We start from the raw sequence: 15,240 nt of genomic DNA, 5'->3' as shown, positions 1-15,240 counted from the left end.
TAGACACTTTATGTTGGTGTTTCCTTTTTATTGACAGTTACTTGTATGGTTCATATCAAAACACATTTCTTTTTACTTGCCAAAACCCTCTTATTTCTACCAAACGGCATCCCAAGATCATTTATAATTTGCATTTTGCAGGTGGGTTGAACTTAAAATCTAGGCTAGTTCATCATTCTAATCATGCGACAAATCTCATCATGAACAAAGTTTGTCATGCTTTTCTTGGTAAACAATTGCAATACCAGTTGGATTTTCAGGTTGTGATATTGACAGATGTCAAGATGCAATAGAACATATTTTAACCAAGTATTCTTAAACAATATGTCTCTTCTGATCTCTTAGAAAGAGAAAGAAATCTCATGTCTTAAAAATGCATTTAATAATATAGCCAAGATTCAGAATCATCACACTCAAGCAAGTCTCTATATGGCCATACAAAGACTTCATTTGAAAGTTACAGTAAATTGATTTTTTCAGGTCTGGGGAAGGGTGTTAAGTTTGCAAATATAGCTTATATTATATATATAGCTTAGATGCTAACTCAGATGTAAAATAAGTACACTTTAAAGTCCTCTACACAAAGGAATTATTCAATTATATGAAACAGAAGATTGCATACTACAGTGGATGGGAAATCTCCATTCAGCCTTCACTATTAGAGTACTCCCTAGTCTATACTGCAATAAAAAGCAACTGAGATACAGCTCAGATAGTTAGAGGATAGATAATAGTCATTATATTGCAAATCATAATAAAATATGAAAAGCAGTGCTTCTTGAGTAAATATCCTCAATAGGAACAGTTGAGACATGTGTCTTCATCAGAGTAAAACCCAGGCTTGAATGAGAGGTTTAATTTTTCATTATTCATCCCCAGGTTGATATGTTCCCAAGCATGTCTGAGAGCCAGTGAGACAAACTGCTATGACAAGCCTTGTGTGCTAAAGTGATGCTGGAGGCCTTACGTTCGAGTTGGTATGGGGATTTTCAGCAGGGCCTTGAATTTTAAGAGCTCTTGATGCAAAGCCTGGAAGTGTTTAAAACGACGTTTGACTTTCCAGGTGAATTCCCCATGGCTCAGTTCAACAGTGTAGAGGTTGGGATTCAAGACCTGCAAAATGATGAAAGAATAATGCACTGTTCAGGAAATCTTTCAGCAGTTTCAGCAAGTTTGCAAAGAAGAATGGGAGAAAATTGCACCATTGCTGTGTGTAGTGTAATTGCTGTCAAAGATGTTTCTTCCAAATATTGACTCCAGGGGTGAATACTTATAAAACCATTTCAGTTTCAGCATTCAAGTTTTAATTATAAATATTCACTTTAAAAATATTTGTTCATCATTATTAATTCATCAATGGAAAGAGGTGCGTACTTTTGCAAGGCACTTGAAATACAGCATGCTGGTTTCTGAGATTCAATTATAGCTTAAGGATCATATGAATAGTAAAATATTAGTGGCTGCAGATAATGGTAAGCTTTTAGTTATGTATTTATAGTTTGTAAATGGCTATTTCTAAAAAAAAGATCACTACAGAGCTGCAATTTCTCAAGTAAGGTTAACCAAATCTAGAGAGAATACAGTACCTGCATTTTGATGGAACATTTTATGTATAAAAGAGTAATTTACAAGGGAAAGGACTTCTGTTTATAGATATTCTGCAAACTATTACAGTACCTTCTTTCAGAAGGAATATTTTTTCTTAAATGCATCAATAAGATGTACAACTTTAAAATGAGCAGCCCGAACATAATGCATCTGTCAAGTTTCCATATATAAACATATTCTTACCTCGTCATTCCACCTCATATTCCAGCATGGTTCCCAATTCAGCCAATTTACCCCAGCCTATTTAATGCTGCTTTATACCCCTGTCCTCAGTATTAGGGTTTTTCCTGGCTAGAGCTACTTCCATTTTTGCTACGGCTTACTACTTGGTTTTTGGCTTCCTGGCCCTGGTTTGTCCTCCGACTGTCTCCTGGTTTTGGTACTTTGGTTATCGTTCTGGTTTCGACTCGGCTTCCGGCTCCGCTTCTGTTTTTTGTAGTTTTGAACCAGCTTGTTTACCTTCGGTTTTCAGACCTCAGATTGTTATATCCACTACGCCTCTGGGGATCGTCCTGGTTTTCTGCATAGGGTCCTCACTACTGTTTCCTAACACAGGTGTTTTAATGACAGCCAAAGCACATGACCAAAATACAAGTAAGTGGTATGTCATTACCATTTTTTGTTCAATGTTGTGTCGCACAAATCTTATTTTAATAGAACTCTGTTCAGCACTTTCTTTTTTTTTGGTATAAAAGTATTTTTTCTCCTTTATTTTTGACTCAAAACTAAATGAAATCTTTATATGTGATGTTCAGTTTGTGGTTGATCGGTACCTTTGATTTGAATGGTTTCATATCATTTTTTGAAATAGAAAGGTTTTCTGAGAAACAGGAGGAAGATGTATAATATAAACTGTTTTGAGTTTTGATTCTTTGTCTCATTATTTTACTGTTCCTCATGCAATGTACAATAGCTTTTAAAGAGTATGCATCAATTACAGATGTATAGCAGCTGATAATATTCAACTGTTCTGTTTAGAGGAATTAACTACATAGTTTTGTAAATAACATTTATATCTACAACAAATTCCAGGACAATTTCAAAATCTTTTTTGTAGCAGGTGTACTGAAATTTTATTGAACAGACATCGTTCAGGTAACTTCATTATGTTGACTAACATTTTTGATCAACAGGGCTGAACAACAGGAGGACTGCTGTAGAAGTCACAGGCTAGTAGCAAGTACAGCCACTGTTGGAAGCAATATAATGATTTGTACCTGGTTGCTGTCTTTTGTCCCATTCCTCTCGTAGAGTCTGGATAAGCATATGCCCGTTCACTCATCTCTGAATTCTAGATGCCACATGACATCACGGCTTATCTTACAAACGTTTTAAGAGGCTCAGGTCTGACAATACAGGCCATCCATGACAGAACTGTCACTTTCTTATTTTACAAGAAAACACAAGCAGAATATAAAACTTGTGTTATCCTGCTGGGATGTTGTCATGTCATGATGAACCGGCAGGAGGGATAGCAAGCGTTGTACCAGGACTTAATCAATGTACTGTAGAGCTGTGCAGCTAGCTACTGTATGCTGCTATCAATCACAAATTCTTAAGGAGCTAATCTCTCCTGCCTAGACCATCACACTTGAACTTCCTCATCACCCTTTCTCTGTTGATGAGAAGCAGCTTGCATACTGCTCTGCACATCTGCGCCACACTCGGTGATACAGTATCTGTTAGGGTGGTCTACAAGAACCCTTTGAATGTAAGGCTCTGCTGCTGGTGAGTTCACCTGAGGTGACTCAGTCCAGCCTCCAACATACTATACTCATGGCAGGAGGGTGCGTTCTGTTGATAAGCAGGGCATATTTATTCTTTTAGATGTTTCTGGCTTGACGTTTACAAGGCCTCACATAAATCATGCCAAAAAACTGTTCATTGATATGCAAAATTTGTATAGTATACTGTACGTGCATAGATAGATGTATATGGTTTCATATGCTTACTATATGGATCCTGTATTAAGTGAGAAATGTACATGTATTATATACAGTAGCGTAAAAATATTACACAATTTGAGCCATTGCAATATTTTTTTGTAAAAAATCCTTTTCAGCTTGGTAAAAATAGAAAATATTCACAGACCCACCCTTGTAGTTGAAGTAAACCTTTCTACATCTGTGATCCGAACAAAGATCGGAACTTGATCGAGGAAAATTCTGCATTCCAGTGCTTTGAATGGATGAAGGCTGTATATGGTATGGAAAATAATTTGTCCTGGCTCTAAAAACACATGGAAAAAAAGGATTCTTCAGACATTTTATTGTTTGTACAGATTAACAGATTAATTTAAATACTGTATGCCTCTAGTTCTGTACCTCATCTTCAGGTTAATTATAGCTATTTCTGTGTAATGGTCTTACCATTTCACTTTAGATTAGATATTGACCAGGGTGGTTATGTACAATACCCAGACAGCAGATACTGACCAAAACATGTAACAGGTTACATTCTCTCAAGTGTGACTTTGCTAATGATCACAACCTTGGTTGTTTTGACCGGTGTATTTATTTCCTTCGTTTATTACAACTAATATCTCTTCAGAAAATTGTGCTGCTCTGAATACCAGGAAAAATAGGTCTTCCCAAGAAAAATAAAGCAGAACCAGTAGAGACAAATTTTGTTCTGAACTTCCTTATGGCAGTACAGATTATATTGAGGTGAGGGAGCAATTCAATAGATGCAGAAATTTCTTGAATGGATATATGACCTTTGAGATACAGCAATAACCTGTCTGCTGGATTGCATTTGAAGGACAGCAGGATAGCAATTCAAGCCAACAGCTGGAGAACCACACTATTCATGTCCTTGAATGTCTTATGAGCATTGATCTGCTCTCCTACTTGGAATAAAAAGCCATGGAAAATGATTTGAATGCTTATTTCTCTTCCCCATGCAGGATGTCCCTTCCTAAGGTCAGTGCCTGTTGAGTAGTCACAGTTTTGCTCCTAAAATGTAAAACATGCAAGCATTTTGGTATCCCAATGGTATCCCTCCTCTAGCAATATTACTACAGCAAGTATTGAGGGATATACAGAATTACACCATAAAAAGCAGCTAGACAGGAGCACTGCATCTGTTATTATCAATGCATTATTTCAAGTGGTCCATCTAATGTAATGTTAATTGTTATGTTTATATCAGTAGTGATACTGTATTTTAATAAGCCTTTATCATGACATTTAGTAGTATACACATTGATTCACTTCACTTGTACCAGCATGGATAAGAAATTATAGGTAAAAGACTAACATGTTATTAACCTTTATAAAGCTAATTATGAAATAAGTAATGTATCTTTCACTTGCACATATTGATTGTTAAAGTGTGGATTAGTGGAACATTTTTAAAAGTCTGTCACTGTTTAATAGTCATCTATGAACTATTTGCTAAAGTGCTTAATGTATCTCGTTGTAACTTTTACCAACATTTCTATAGGTGACCTCTAACATACAATGTCATTCTGAGGTTTAAAATTTTTGGAAAGTCACTTTTAAAAGAGAAGAAGGTTTTTATCCTGTTTTTTAAGGCTTATAAAGCACAATGTATTTACCTCAGTGTTATCTCACAAAATTGAATCCTTACCTGACGTTTTGCCATCACACTGATCAGTCTGCCAGCTTAAGTCTAGCTCATCAGTGTCATCCTGCAGGTCGTAGTGATCTAAACTCCCAGAAAATTGGCTCATAACAGACTCCATCCTCTCCAGATTAGATCCCCTTGGCTTGTCTTTCCAGGACATGATTAGTTCACATTCACTGGAACAACCATCTGTCAATACAGGGTAAAATGAAACATTCATCATTTTTTAATATGGTCATTTTTATTGATTGGGGAAAAACAATTTAATTTAAAAATATTGATTTGAAAAGGGACACTGTTTTAGGGGTCAGTTATTTATGATGATAGACAACCCCCATCCGTTATTTATGATAAGGACTAGTTAGATACTCCTACCTTCTGTTATTAATAAATAACTCTTGCCCTGTGTGTTTTACTAATAGAGCATATTCTTCAAATTTTCTACCACTCAGCAAGTTGTGTTTCAGCAATACAGAAGTAATATACTGTTTAAAGTTTAATCCTGAGTTAAAATGCTAGCGGAAAACTTTCTAGCCCCTGGAGTACCAAAGATGGCTGATAGGGAAAGATTTTAATTATTAGCCTGGGGTAAATTAGCAAAGGTGTTAAAACCCCACCATGATCTAATTAAGAACGCAATTGAACAATAAAAAACACAAGGACTGTAACTCTCAGCTACTGTACACAAACCTTTACCATTTCGTTAGCAGTTCTTAAAATCACCAGTTTCAAGAGTAGGGCATAAAACTCCAAGGTGTATCCCCATGTAGCTGCGCACTCTTTGATGGGGTGGGCTCGAGTTGGCATCCAGCTTGATCACTCAACCTTCAGCACCCTGTCACATCCTACTCTTAAACCATTGGCCTGCAGTCTCTGCAACAGCCTGGTACCATCCCTTCCACTCACAGTATGTTGTATAATATGTGCTCTCTTCTTTTGCGCTAAAGACGTCCATTTCTGGACTGTGGAATTCCTCATGTACTCAGGGTGTGGTGCAGCTTGCCCTCCTTTTCAACTTTAACAGAGGTGGGCGCCAGCTCTGATAAAGGTCTCCCCATTGTAGCCAGCTGCCACGGCATCCATGCAAACTGGCATCACTTACTGCGGTCCCCTGGGAGCACCATGGCAGATACCAGCCGCAGAGAAAGCTGTAGCTGTCTCTCGGCACTGGCACCATTCATTCTCTTCTCTGGAGGCGTCTGTGGAGAATCCGTGCCCCAAAGGCATTCATCTAAAATGGGGCAAGCACCAGTGCTACAGGGGCTAAGAGCCTTGAGATGAGAAGACCAGCGGCTTGCGAAGGCATCTAGCAGCCTCATCGCACCGAGGACCACCTCCAGGGGCTGCTTTTGTGAACTTGTGCTGCCTGTACAGGAGGGTCTGCAAGGTTGGGGAAAAGGGGCATGTGCAGGCGTTAGGATTTTGTGCTCCATTTCATTCCCCAATGAGCTGTGGATTCTGGGAATCTTCCTAATGGCCTCATTGAGGAGTCCCAGGGCTATATCTGAACAATGGAATGGAGTCCACATGACAGCAGGACTCTGGTCGGCTTCCTCCCTAAACTGTGACTCTTAGCTGATCAGAATTAACAGATTTTCATATTCCTTCAGTGAAAAAAAGAAAGCATATAATTCTGACACTGACTTTATACAGCACGCATGTGTTAGCAGCATGTGTAAACTTATATCAAGCAGTTCCATACAATAGGAATTCTCAAATTCCTATTTCTGGAAGGACAGAAAAAAGCCAGAGTTTGACACCATGTTCAAGTCTTCAAATAGATGAAGACAGTGGAAGAAATACCTTTTCCATGCTTCATCAGAATTCACAGTTACATTCATATAACATCTTCAAAAAAATTATGTTGCCAAATGCCCTCAGTATTCCAATTCTAAATTAAAATTCTAAAATAAAAAAAACATATTTAATGTACATGAAAGCTTATTTTATTAGCAGAAATTAAAAATATATACTGTATATGCAGAATCCCCAAAAAGTAATATAATGCAATTCAATAGCAGAGGATACTCAAAGATACCACTTTGAAGTTTAGGTAAATCAAGACATTTTTTATATTCCTAACTATGGGAGCAAGAAGAGAAAATGGCTGTTATGTAGTTTCATTGTTGTCTTACTTCCAAACTGAATTTGACAAGCAAAACAGAACCCAATACAATCTATAAATCTATGAATTCTGCATAAATTTTAGTATCGATGAATTGGAAAAAAGAAATATAAATTAGTCTTCAAAAGTTCTATAATTCTGGGGGGTTTTGACACATTTTAATTTTCAAATCTTGGTTGGCACTGTTGCCAAGGTAACATCTTACACACATGCACACACTCTTCCACAAAGCTAATATACAGTAGGTTAAGAATTGTATGTAATCTGATAGGTTTCAAAAATAGTTCCAATAAAATCAAAGATAACAGTACAATTACTAATCACTTGAGGGTATAGTATATGGCCTTAAGAGGGAAAAAACATCTGCATGAGCCACGTTTTATGAGAAATGCCAAATGATTAAGAAGAAATAAGCTATCATAGTGCCATATCAATTGAAACATTATATTCTTTATACCCAAAATAGTAACAGATCTATAATTATTAAATTTTAGTATATGCTCAAATAAATGCCTATACAAAATTGATAGATATGTTTTACAATTTGTAGTTTAGCTTTTCACTGACTGTATAATACTTATATCCATATATCCTTTATATACAGTATATATACAGCAGTTCTTTTTGCATATACTGTCTCAGTTATCAAATTTGAACTAACATAAGATGATGAAATATAGACACTCTGCTAGGTCCCCACAAAGCATATTGTGTTTTACTGAACATTAAAGAGATTCTGGAGGATTACAGACAACAAAAAGGTTTCTGGCGCAGATTAATCACACACTGAAAAAGAAAATACAAGAGGGATCTCTAAAAGAGAAAATTGGAAAAGTGAGCAATGCTAAATAAAAAATGTAATTAGAAATTTCACATGAAGTATTATTTCATATTATATTTCTACTAAAAAGAAGAACTTTTTGTCAATACAATTATTTGCAAAATGAGGGGGAGGGTGTTGATAAAAAATTAATTAAAAGAATTTCAATGAGCTTTAATAATGAGATTCTGTTTCGACTGAAATAGTCTTAGTTCCTGTAGGCCCTTGAATTTAATAACATCATAGTAAACATCCCAGCTAATAGCTCGCTAATTATTCCAAAAAGCCTCTTGAGTCAAAGATAATGAAACTTAATTATTGTCCTTGGTCATGTTTGAGAAGTATTCTGTTTCACTTTTTTTGTGAGAACACATCATTAAGATGAATAAGCCACGATTTCCATGAAAATCACAATAGTATCAGCATCATGTACAGTATGTGTTCCCAGGTATACTATTGGTGGCAGCTACTGTATGTTTGACTCACCGTACACACAAGAACATCAGGAAAGAATGTTCTTAATACACTAATGCCTTGACTGAGGTATTTGTCATAGATATACCTGAAAATCACAGAATTTTAAAATCAGTACAATGGAAATGTTTGTAAGGGCTTTAAAACTGTAACAATGCTTTTTCATGTCATATCCATGCCCATGGTATAAATATCAGTCCTGATCGGAATTTTATGGCTCAGGCCATGCATGGTGCATAATGCCATCTTATTACGTGCAGCTCCGTCTTGCCAGCTCCCAGTTCTGTTCTAGTATTTGTGTCACACGAACCTACATAATATTTCTGTCCAAGTAGTTCATTTTAACGAGACAAGGCTTGCTATATGTTCTAATTGTAATGTGTTGCACAGATGTCATTAAGTATAAATAATCAACCTCCTAATTTATTCACATGTGGATAAATAAATCTCACTGAATCTCACTCCTTTTCCCCTGTTTTTTTCCCTTTATATCTGAGCGAGAACAGACAAAAAAAAAGTGTCATTTTGTTTTACATCTTATCATCTGAGCTAATTAGGAACCTACACTTTGGACAAAAGCCTTGTATCAGTGTGGTCTCACTTCGCAGTTATTAAATACAAAAAAATGAAAAATAGACTAGAATATCATACTTTCTAAACCAACCACACAGCCCTTTATTACAGATCTGGATATGAGTCATTCCAAACCCACTCACAAGCATTCTTGACTCGTTGCAGGGTCATATGTAACAATACGCTGTTGTTTTCAACACAGTTCATAACATTTCATCATTTAGACAGTATATTATTTCAGGAAGAGGAAGATTCATTTGTCATTAAAGCCTACAGACAAAACACATGGAAAAGAACAGAAGAGCAAACAGTATGGGGGCCTATCTGCTTGTGGCACAGCCCTGTTCCCTTTTCCTACAGCACATCAAGTGTTTGTTAGTTTTTTATGGCTATAACTTGCATTTCAGTAGTTTGGTCAAACTCTAATGAAGAAGGATAAGACAGGTGACTTTATTGAGGTGCCTCAACTGGCTGAGAAGAAAGGACAATACATCGTATTCACAGGGCTCTCAGAACCCCCCTTTTAAGGACGCATGAGCCAGTAAGCTGCTGGAGGCAGATAAATATAACACATTTCAGAATACGTGAGAAGCGTGATTTTTGATACTGAAGTAGGCAGTGTGGAGTGGGTGAGTTTTAAATTCGGCCCCGTAGAGACATTTCTTTGAAACTCCACAAAAAACGATTCGTGAGGGAAAAAACATCCAAGAATCAGATGCCACGTGTAGCGGCAAGGCTTATTAATAAGCCAGAATTAAGTGTTTCTGAGCTTTCCCAAATTAGGCCCCATTTCTCTGTTCATCTCTGTGGTGCAGCCACAGAGAAACTATTCATGCAGGCTGATTTAAGGTTTCCTCTGATAAGGAACAAGCTCCCAAAGGGGGATGCACTTAGCTAAGCCTGGCTATCATGATCAATGGTCATCCATTGGCGCCTATCTGTCTAGGGAGTGCCAGATGGACATCTGGACTGCATTCCTAAGTGTCAGGAGTAAGTGACTCATATCTCACCTTGATCAACCAATCAGGGACTGGTAGGGCCGAGTAACCCACGTGGGACTCTGATGCCCATGGAACTTTCAGCCAATCAACGAGCTGAAGTTCCTCCAGGTAAAAACAGGCAACACAGAGAGCCTGTGAGATTCAGTGATATTCAGAAGGGAGATTCAGTAAGATTCAGAAGTAAGATTCAGTAAGATTCAGTGGAATTCTGTGGACTTTTCTAAAGGGAATTCAAAGGAGAATTCCAGGGCAGGACGGCCCAGGAGCAGAAGGCTCCCAAGGGCAGGACATTCTCGCAGCGCGCCTCCTGACCATCCTGAGACTCAGCCCGGACAACCACGGAACGGCCAGTGTGTCCGAGTGCCAGAACTTTCCTTTGTTCTAAGAGTCTAGAGCGGAGGTTGCCAGAGAGTAACCAGAGGATCCACCCGAGGTTAGCACCAGCAGCAAGCCTCGTGAACAGGTCGGTACTGTGGAAAGCTGAATCACTATTCAGAACTAGCTCTTCATCAGGAACGAACCGGTCCTCTTCCTGACTTGCTGGGACCCACAGTCATCTTTTCTCCTGTGCACAAACTTTGCTAGTTAAAGCCAACATTACTAGCCGGCCAGTGAGCATCTGCAGCGCATCGTCGCAAGCCGCACAGCACAGCCTGGCACCAAGCCAGATAGCGCGGATTGGACAGCAACAGCCTGCAACTGTTTCTTTGTGCCCGCAGGAGATCTGAATCCCCAGGGATTGGATGAGTATTCAACTTCACTGCATTACAGCTCGAGAATTCAATTGTTATCCCAACCAGTTGATATCAATTTAATTCATAAGAGTTATGTACTTGTTTTGAGTATCTAATGTAGAAGTTATAACCAAGTTCATTTACGAAACGGTCTTAATGAATGATATACTGAACGTATGTCCTCTTGATATGTGTAACACTTTGTAACTGACTGAATATATACCTTTTGTATTCTGATAACCCTCTCGATAAGATCTGTTAGGTTTACATGCATATTCTATGTATTAATAAATGTATCCTCGTGTATTAGTACCTGTGTGTGTGCGTTGTTTGAGTTATACCGCATGGTTGGATTCTGAAGCCATCAAAAGAATCAACTTTGTGATTTACTGCTACAATTAATAATCGTCTCAGTAAATGCCCAAACCCTACAGAACTGGTGCCTTCAGAGAGCCACTACATTACATTTTGGCTATGGCAAAGTTACATATTTGGCGTCCCTGAACGGCTATGAATGATTACACGTGTGAATGTGTAGATTATTTGGTGGGATAGGTTTGGCTTGGATAAAAGGCAGACTGGCCATAGGACAAGGAGGCTCATACCCCATTCAGAGAGACGTTAACCAAGGGCAGCTGCAAGGTGGAGATGGGATGCTTGAGATGAATGCAAAGGGAGGTGTTTGTTTCCATACTGTATGTATAGCTAATTTCTGTGATAAATGTGATTAGAAACAGTTGTGTGAGATTCATTTGCAGTTGTTTTCCCTCCTGAATGTCAGTTAATAACTTCCATTAAATAATGTAATTGTGAAACATAGAGTCAGACTTCTGCACTGAAAGTTACTCATCCATTATCAAAGGAAACAAGAAACTAAGCCGAGTGGTTAAAGAAGATACCCTGGATCCTTTCAGCAAACAACCATTTGAGATCCTCTGATCAGTTAACTGCTAACTACCAGACAGGCTAAATGGGCCTCCTTTCATTTGAACTGTTATTTTATTCTTTTCAAAGTCTTCGAATTGATCTTAGGTGTACCAGAGGAAATGTGGGGGCACCTCAAAATGAGATAAAGGAAGCCAAGTTACACTTGTTCAATCCCACGCGTCTAATTTATTCCAGAATTTTCTCTCTCCAGATCCTGAAAGATGATAGTGAATCAGCAGCTACAGAATGTGTTGCTGTCTTTGTAAAATTACATAATCACATAAGATCTCACTTAATTTCCTAGTCAGATGAAGATGAAGATGATTAATTTAGAACACCCCCCTCCTCTATTTCCTTAGAATATAACATAAAAGGCAATTCTGATGTTATTTTGGGATTAACAATTTAGCAAAATTCCCCCCAGAAACACCTCAGCTATACACCAGGTACTGCAGTGTGGATTCAGCACAAAAGTGACTTCACATATGGAGAACAGAAAATAAGGTCTTCAACCTGTGCTGCCCAGGAACAAAGCATCATCTGATTTGGTATGTCTGAAATCATACAGTAAGAACACTGAAGATAACTATATTGTTTGTTGTTGACATGGTCCAAGTGTCCTACAACTACTTTTGCCTACAAGGTGTTTGAACACAAGAACATAAGAAAGATAATAAACATTTAGCCCATCTAGCCCATTTGGCTGTTAGCAATAAATTGATTCCAATGATAACATCGAGGTGTTTCTTTAAAGAAACCAAGATATTGGCTTCAACAACATGGCTGGGCCTACATATTCCATTATTCCTTATTCCCACAACCCTTTTGGATTACAGTACCTCCTGTTCTTGGTTTTGAAATGCACTACAACATAGTTTCCACTTATAATCATTCAAGTTGAAGTCCTCTTGCTTGGGGTTTAAGGAAATAACCCCTCAAGTAGAAACATTTTTCCATTAAATGGGCTATAGTGAAATGTTCCTTCCTAAGGCCCCTTTATTAGAAGGAAGTGTGGACCAGACAGTTGGTGATGAATATACTGTACAGTATTCTGAGCATTTGTTTCAGTTTTGGAGAATTTTCTAAGAATTAAACTCGTTAAAGCAAAAATGTTTATCACAGCACTATAGATAAAATATACTTAAACTTGAGTATCATGCTCATCATTGCCCGGACCATAGAAAAGTACAGTTACTGTACAAAGGCAAAAGTGTCATATGTTCTTAGTTACAAAGTAATAAGAAATAACTTATGTTTCACTTTTTAAAATGAAAATCGCACAATTCTTTTAAATGAATGATAGAGAACAACTTGAGGAAGCACTTGTTTTTTTAATGCAAATCAGATACACCCACACAGAGATTTGCTAATTCTCTTGTCAATATCATCATTTTCAGTTAAATTGACTCATATGCCAATGTGTCATATAATTACTTGATTATTTAACTAACCTTGATGTGGATGTTTTCCCTTAAGGATACACAGAAGGTCACATCTAAGAAATTATGTGATAAAATGGTTTAAAGTTATATTGTTTTGTTTTACAAAGACTTTTACTGTATGCACAATTAATCTAAAGTATTAAAGCTTTCTCTATCAATGCACTAAAAACACAAATATTAAATATCCAGCTAGTACAAAGGCAAAAGGAAAAAGCTTCATATGTTTTATGGTTGCTTAAATGCAATAATAACAATCATTTATTTTGGAGTACGACTTTCAAGATGACAGTGGAGCTTATCAGGCTTTGATTACATACAAATCTTTTGTTGGACATAAAAAAACCTGGACATAATGAAATTCATACCACAAATACTGAATATTTCATGTTTAATGTGTTACTTGAAACCTAAGAATGTTGGCTGTGATTGCAAGATCACATTTAGATTTGCCTTTTATAAATCAGGTTGTTCAGCTATTGATACTGTGAGTCGTACAGTAGGTACAGTACCACTAAGTAGAACTTTTAAGTAAGCATTGGAGAATCTCAGACACTGTCAACATTAATAGTGTACGTTTCTCAAATATTACAGCCTGTTTAGTTCTGTTGAGCATTATCAACCAGATTTAACATCATATAAACCCTTTTTCACTGCTTAACAATATTTTTGAAGATGTTTAGACGAACTTGGTTGAAAGCTCTGAAATGAAGCAGAAGTAAAATGATGCTTACCTTATCGGCTGATAAAGTTGAATAAAGCTGTCAGGGAACAGACTTCTAGCACAGTCCTCTCTCCCTCTCCAGGGTAGGATTATAGTCTTTACTTTTCAGTTTCTTCACTTCCTGTTTCTGATTCGGTGCCCTTAACCTTATAGCTTATTAGTTTCTATGGTAACAATGGAAGTAGAGTGCTGAGGTCCTAATTCCACACAAAAATAAGCAATTGCAGAAGGAGAGGCTTCTTTTGAACAAATAACATCCACATCATCATAAACATCAATTTTTAGCTCTTTTTAAACAGGAAAGTGGAATTTTTTTTTCATGTTCCCTGTGGCCCCACCACCTTTTAGAAAACTAAATACGGGGAAAGATTGTGTATGTATGGTTATTATTTGAAATCAAGAGGCTGCAGCTAATCTCTCTGATGTCAATTCTGATTAGATTCCTGGCTCCTGATCTGAATGCAGTCCACTGAGACTGGCAGAGGAATGAAGTGAATGGCATTTGTGTTGTTAAGAGGGGGTCAGACTAGTGTGCAGTTTGTGATGTGTCAGCGGTCCAAAGGGGGAAAAAAGTGTGACAATCAACAACAGGATTGCACCCTATATCATTGCATTAACCTGCTAGCATCTGCATCAGTGGCTGCCTTCACATTCCACCCCTCTCAGTGGTCTCTAATGGATGTTCCCTACGACGCATTCAAAGTCCAAAAAGACACAAAAATGACTGAACAGAATCCAAACACCCACAGCTAATAACAACAGCAAAATCAAGGGAAACGAATTGATCTGTTTTTTTTTTCCATCATGACTTATAGCACTCCTGCAATCTTTAATACACATGACAGTGGGAATGCTAGTAGATTTAGAAGAAAGTCTAATGTACCGGTGAACTCTTGCTCCTTTGACAGTATAGAATATAGCCCTAGAAATTAATTTACCTCCAGGCAGCAGTTACAGCTAAGACAAAGCAAACAGTAGCCGGCATTGCAGTAGCACAAAGCTACAGGAGGTGAAGGTCATGGTCAATCAATGTCTTTCCATCTGCTGGGTAAGGGAATGCCTTTAAAGGTTCATATATGTATCAGGAACAAGTAAAGTTTATTCCAGGCTGAAAACAGAAGGAAAGACACACAACGTTTCGCCTTCTACTGGTGTGCCCCGGGTGAAACTTCTTCATCCTGATACATATCCTGATATACTGTACATATACATACTGTATACAGTACA

At 37.6% G+C, this 15,240-nt stretch overlaps 1 protein-coding gene across 3 annotated transcripts in view; it reads right to left on the bottom strand.

The window, feature by feature from the left end:
* LOC148676191 (phospholipase D1) overlaps nt 1-14,514 on the bottom strand; it is a 51,650-nt gene extending 37,136 nt beyond the window's left edge. For 2 of the 3 annotated variants that reach the window (XM_088604662.1, XM_088604669.1), the window contains exons 1-4: nt 14,024-14,509; nt 5,200-5,385; nt 3,704-3,837; nt 968-1,113 (exon numbers count right to left, since the gene is read on the bottom strand). In XM_088604662.1, the coding sequence (XP_088460788.1) occupies nt 968-1,113; nt 3,704-3,837; nt 5,200-5,356 (437 nt within the window). In that variant the 5' untranslated portion in view covers nt 5,357-5,385; nt 14,024-14,509. Of the gene's footprint in view, nt 1-967; nt 1,114-3,703; nt 3,838-5,199; nt 5,386-14,023 lie in introns of all 3 variants that reach the window. The other variant, XR_015926180.1, reaches the window with a different exon arrangement.
* Between the last annotated feature and the right edge of the window lie 726 nt (nt 14,515-15,240).

The sequence above is a fragment of the Lepisosteus platostomus genome, chromosome 2, assembly GCF_059453375.1.
Source record: "Lepisosteus platostomus isolate fLepPlt1 chromosome 2, fLepPlt1.hap1, whole genome shotgun sequence".
Taxonomy (NCBI): Eukaryota; Metazoa; Chordata; class Actinopteri; order Semionotiformes; family Lepisosteidae; genus Lepisosteus; species Lepisosteus platostomus.
Note: the sequence above shows the minus strand (reverse complement) of the source record. Positions and strands in the feature narration are given on the sequence as shown.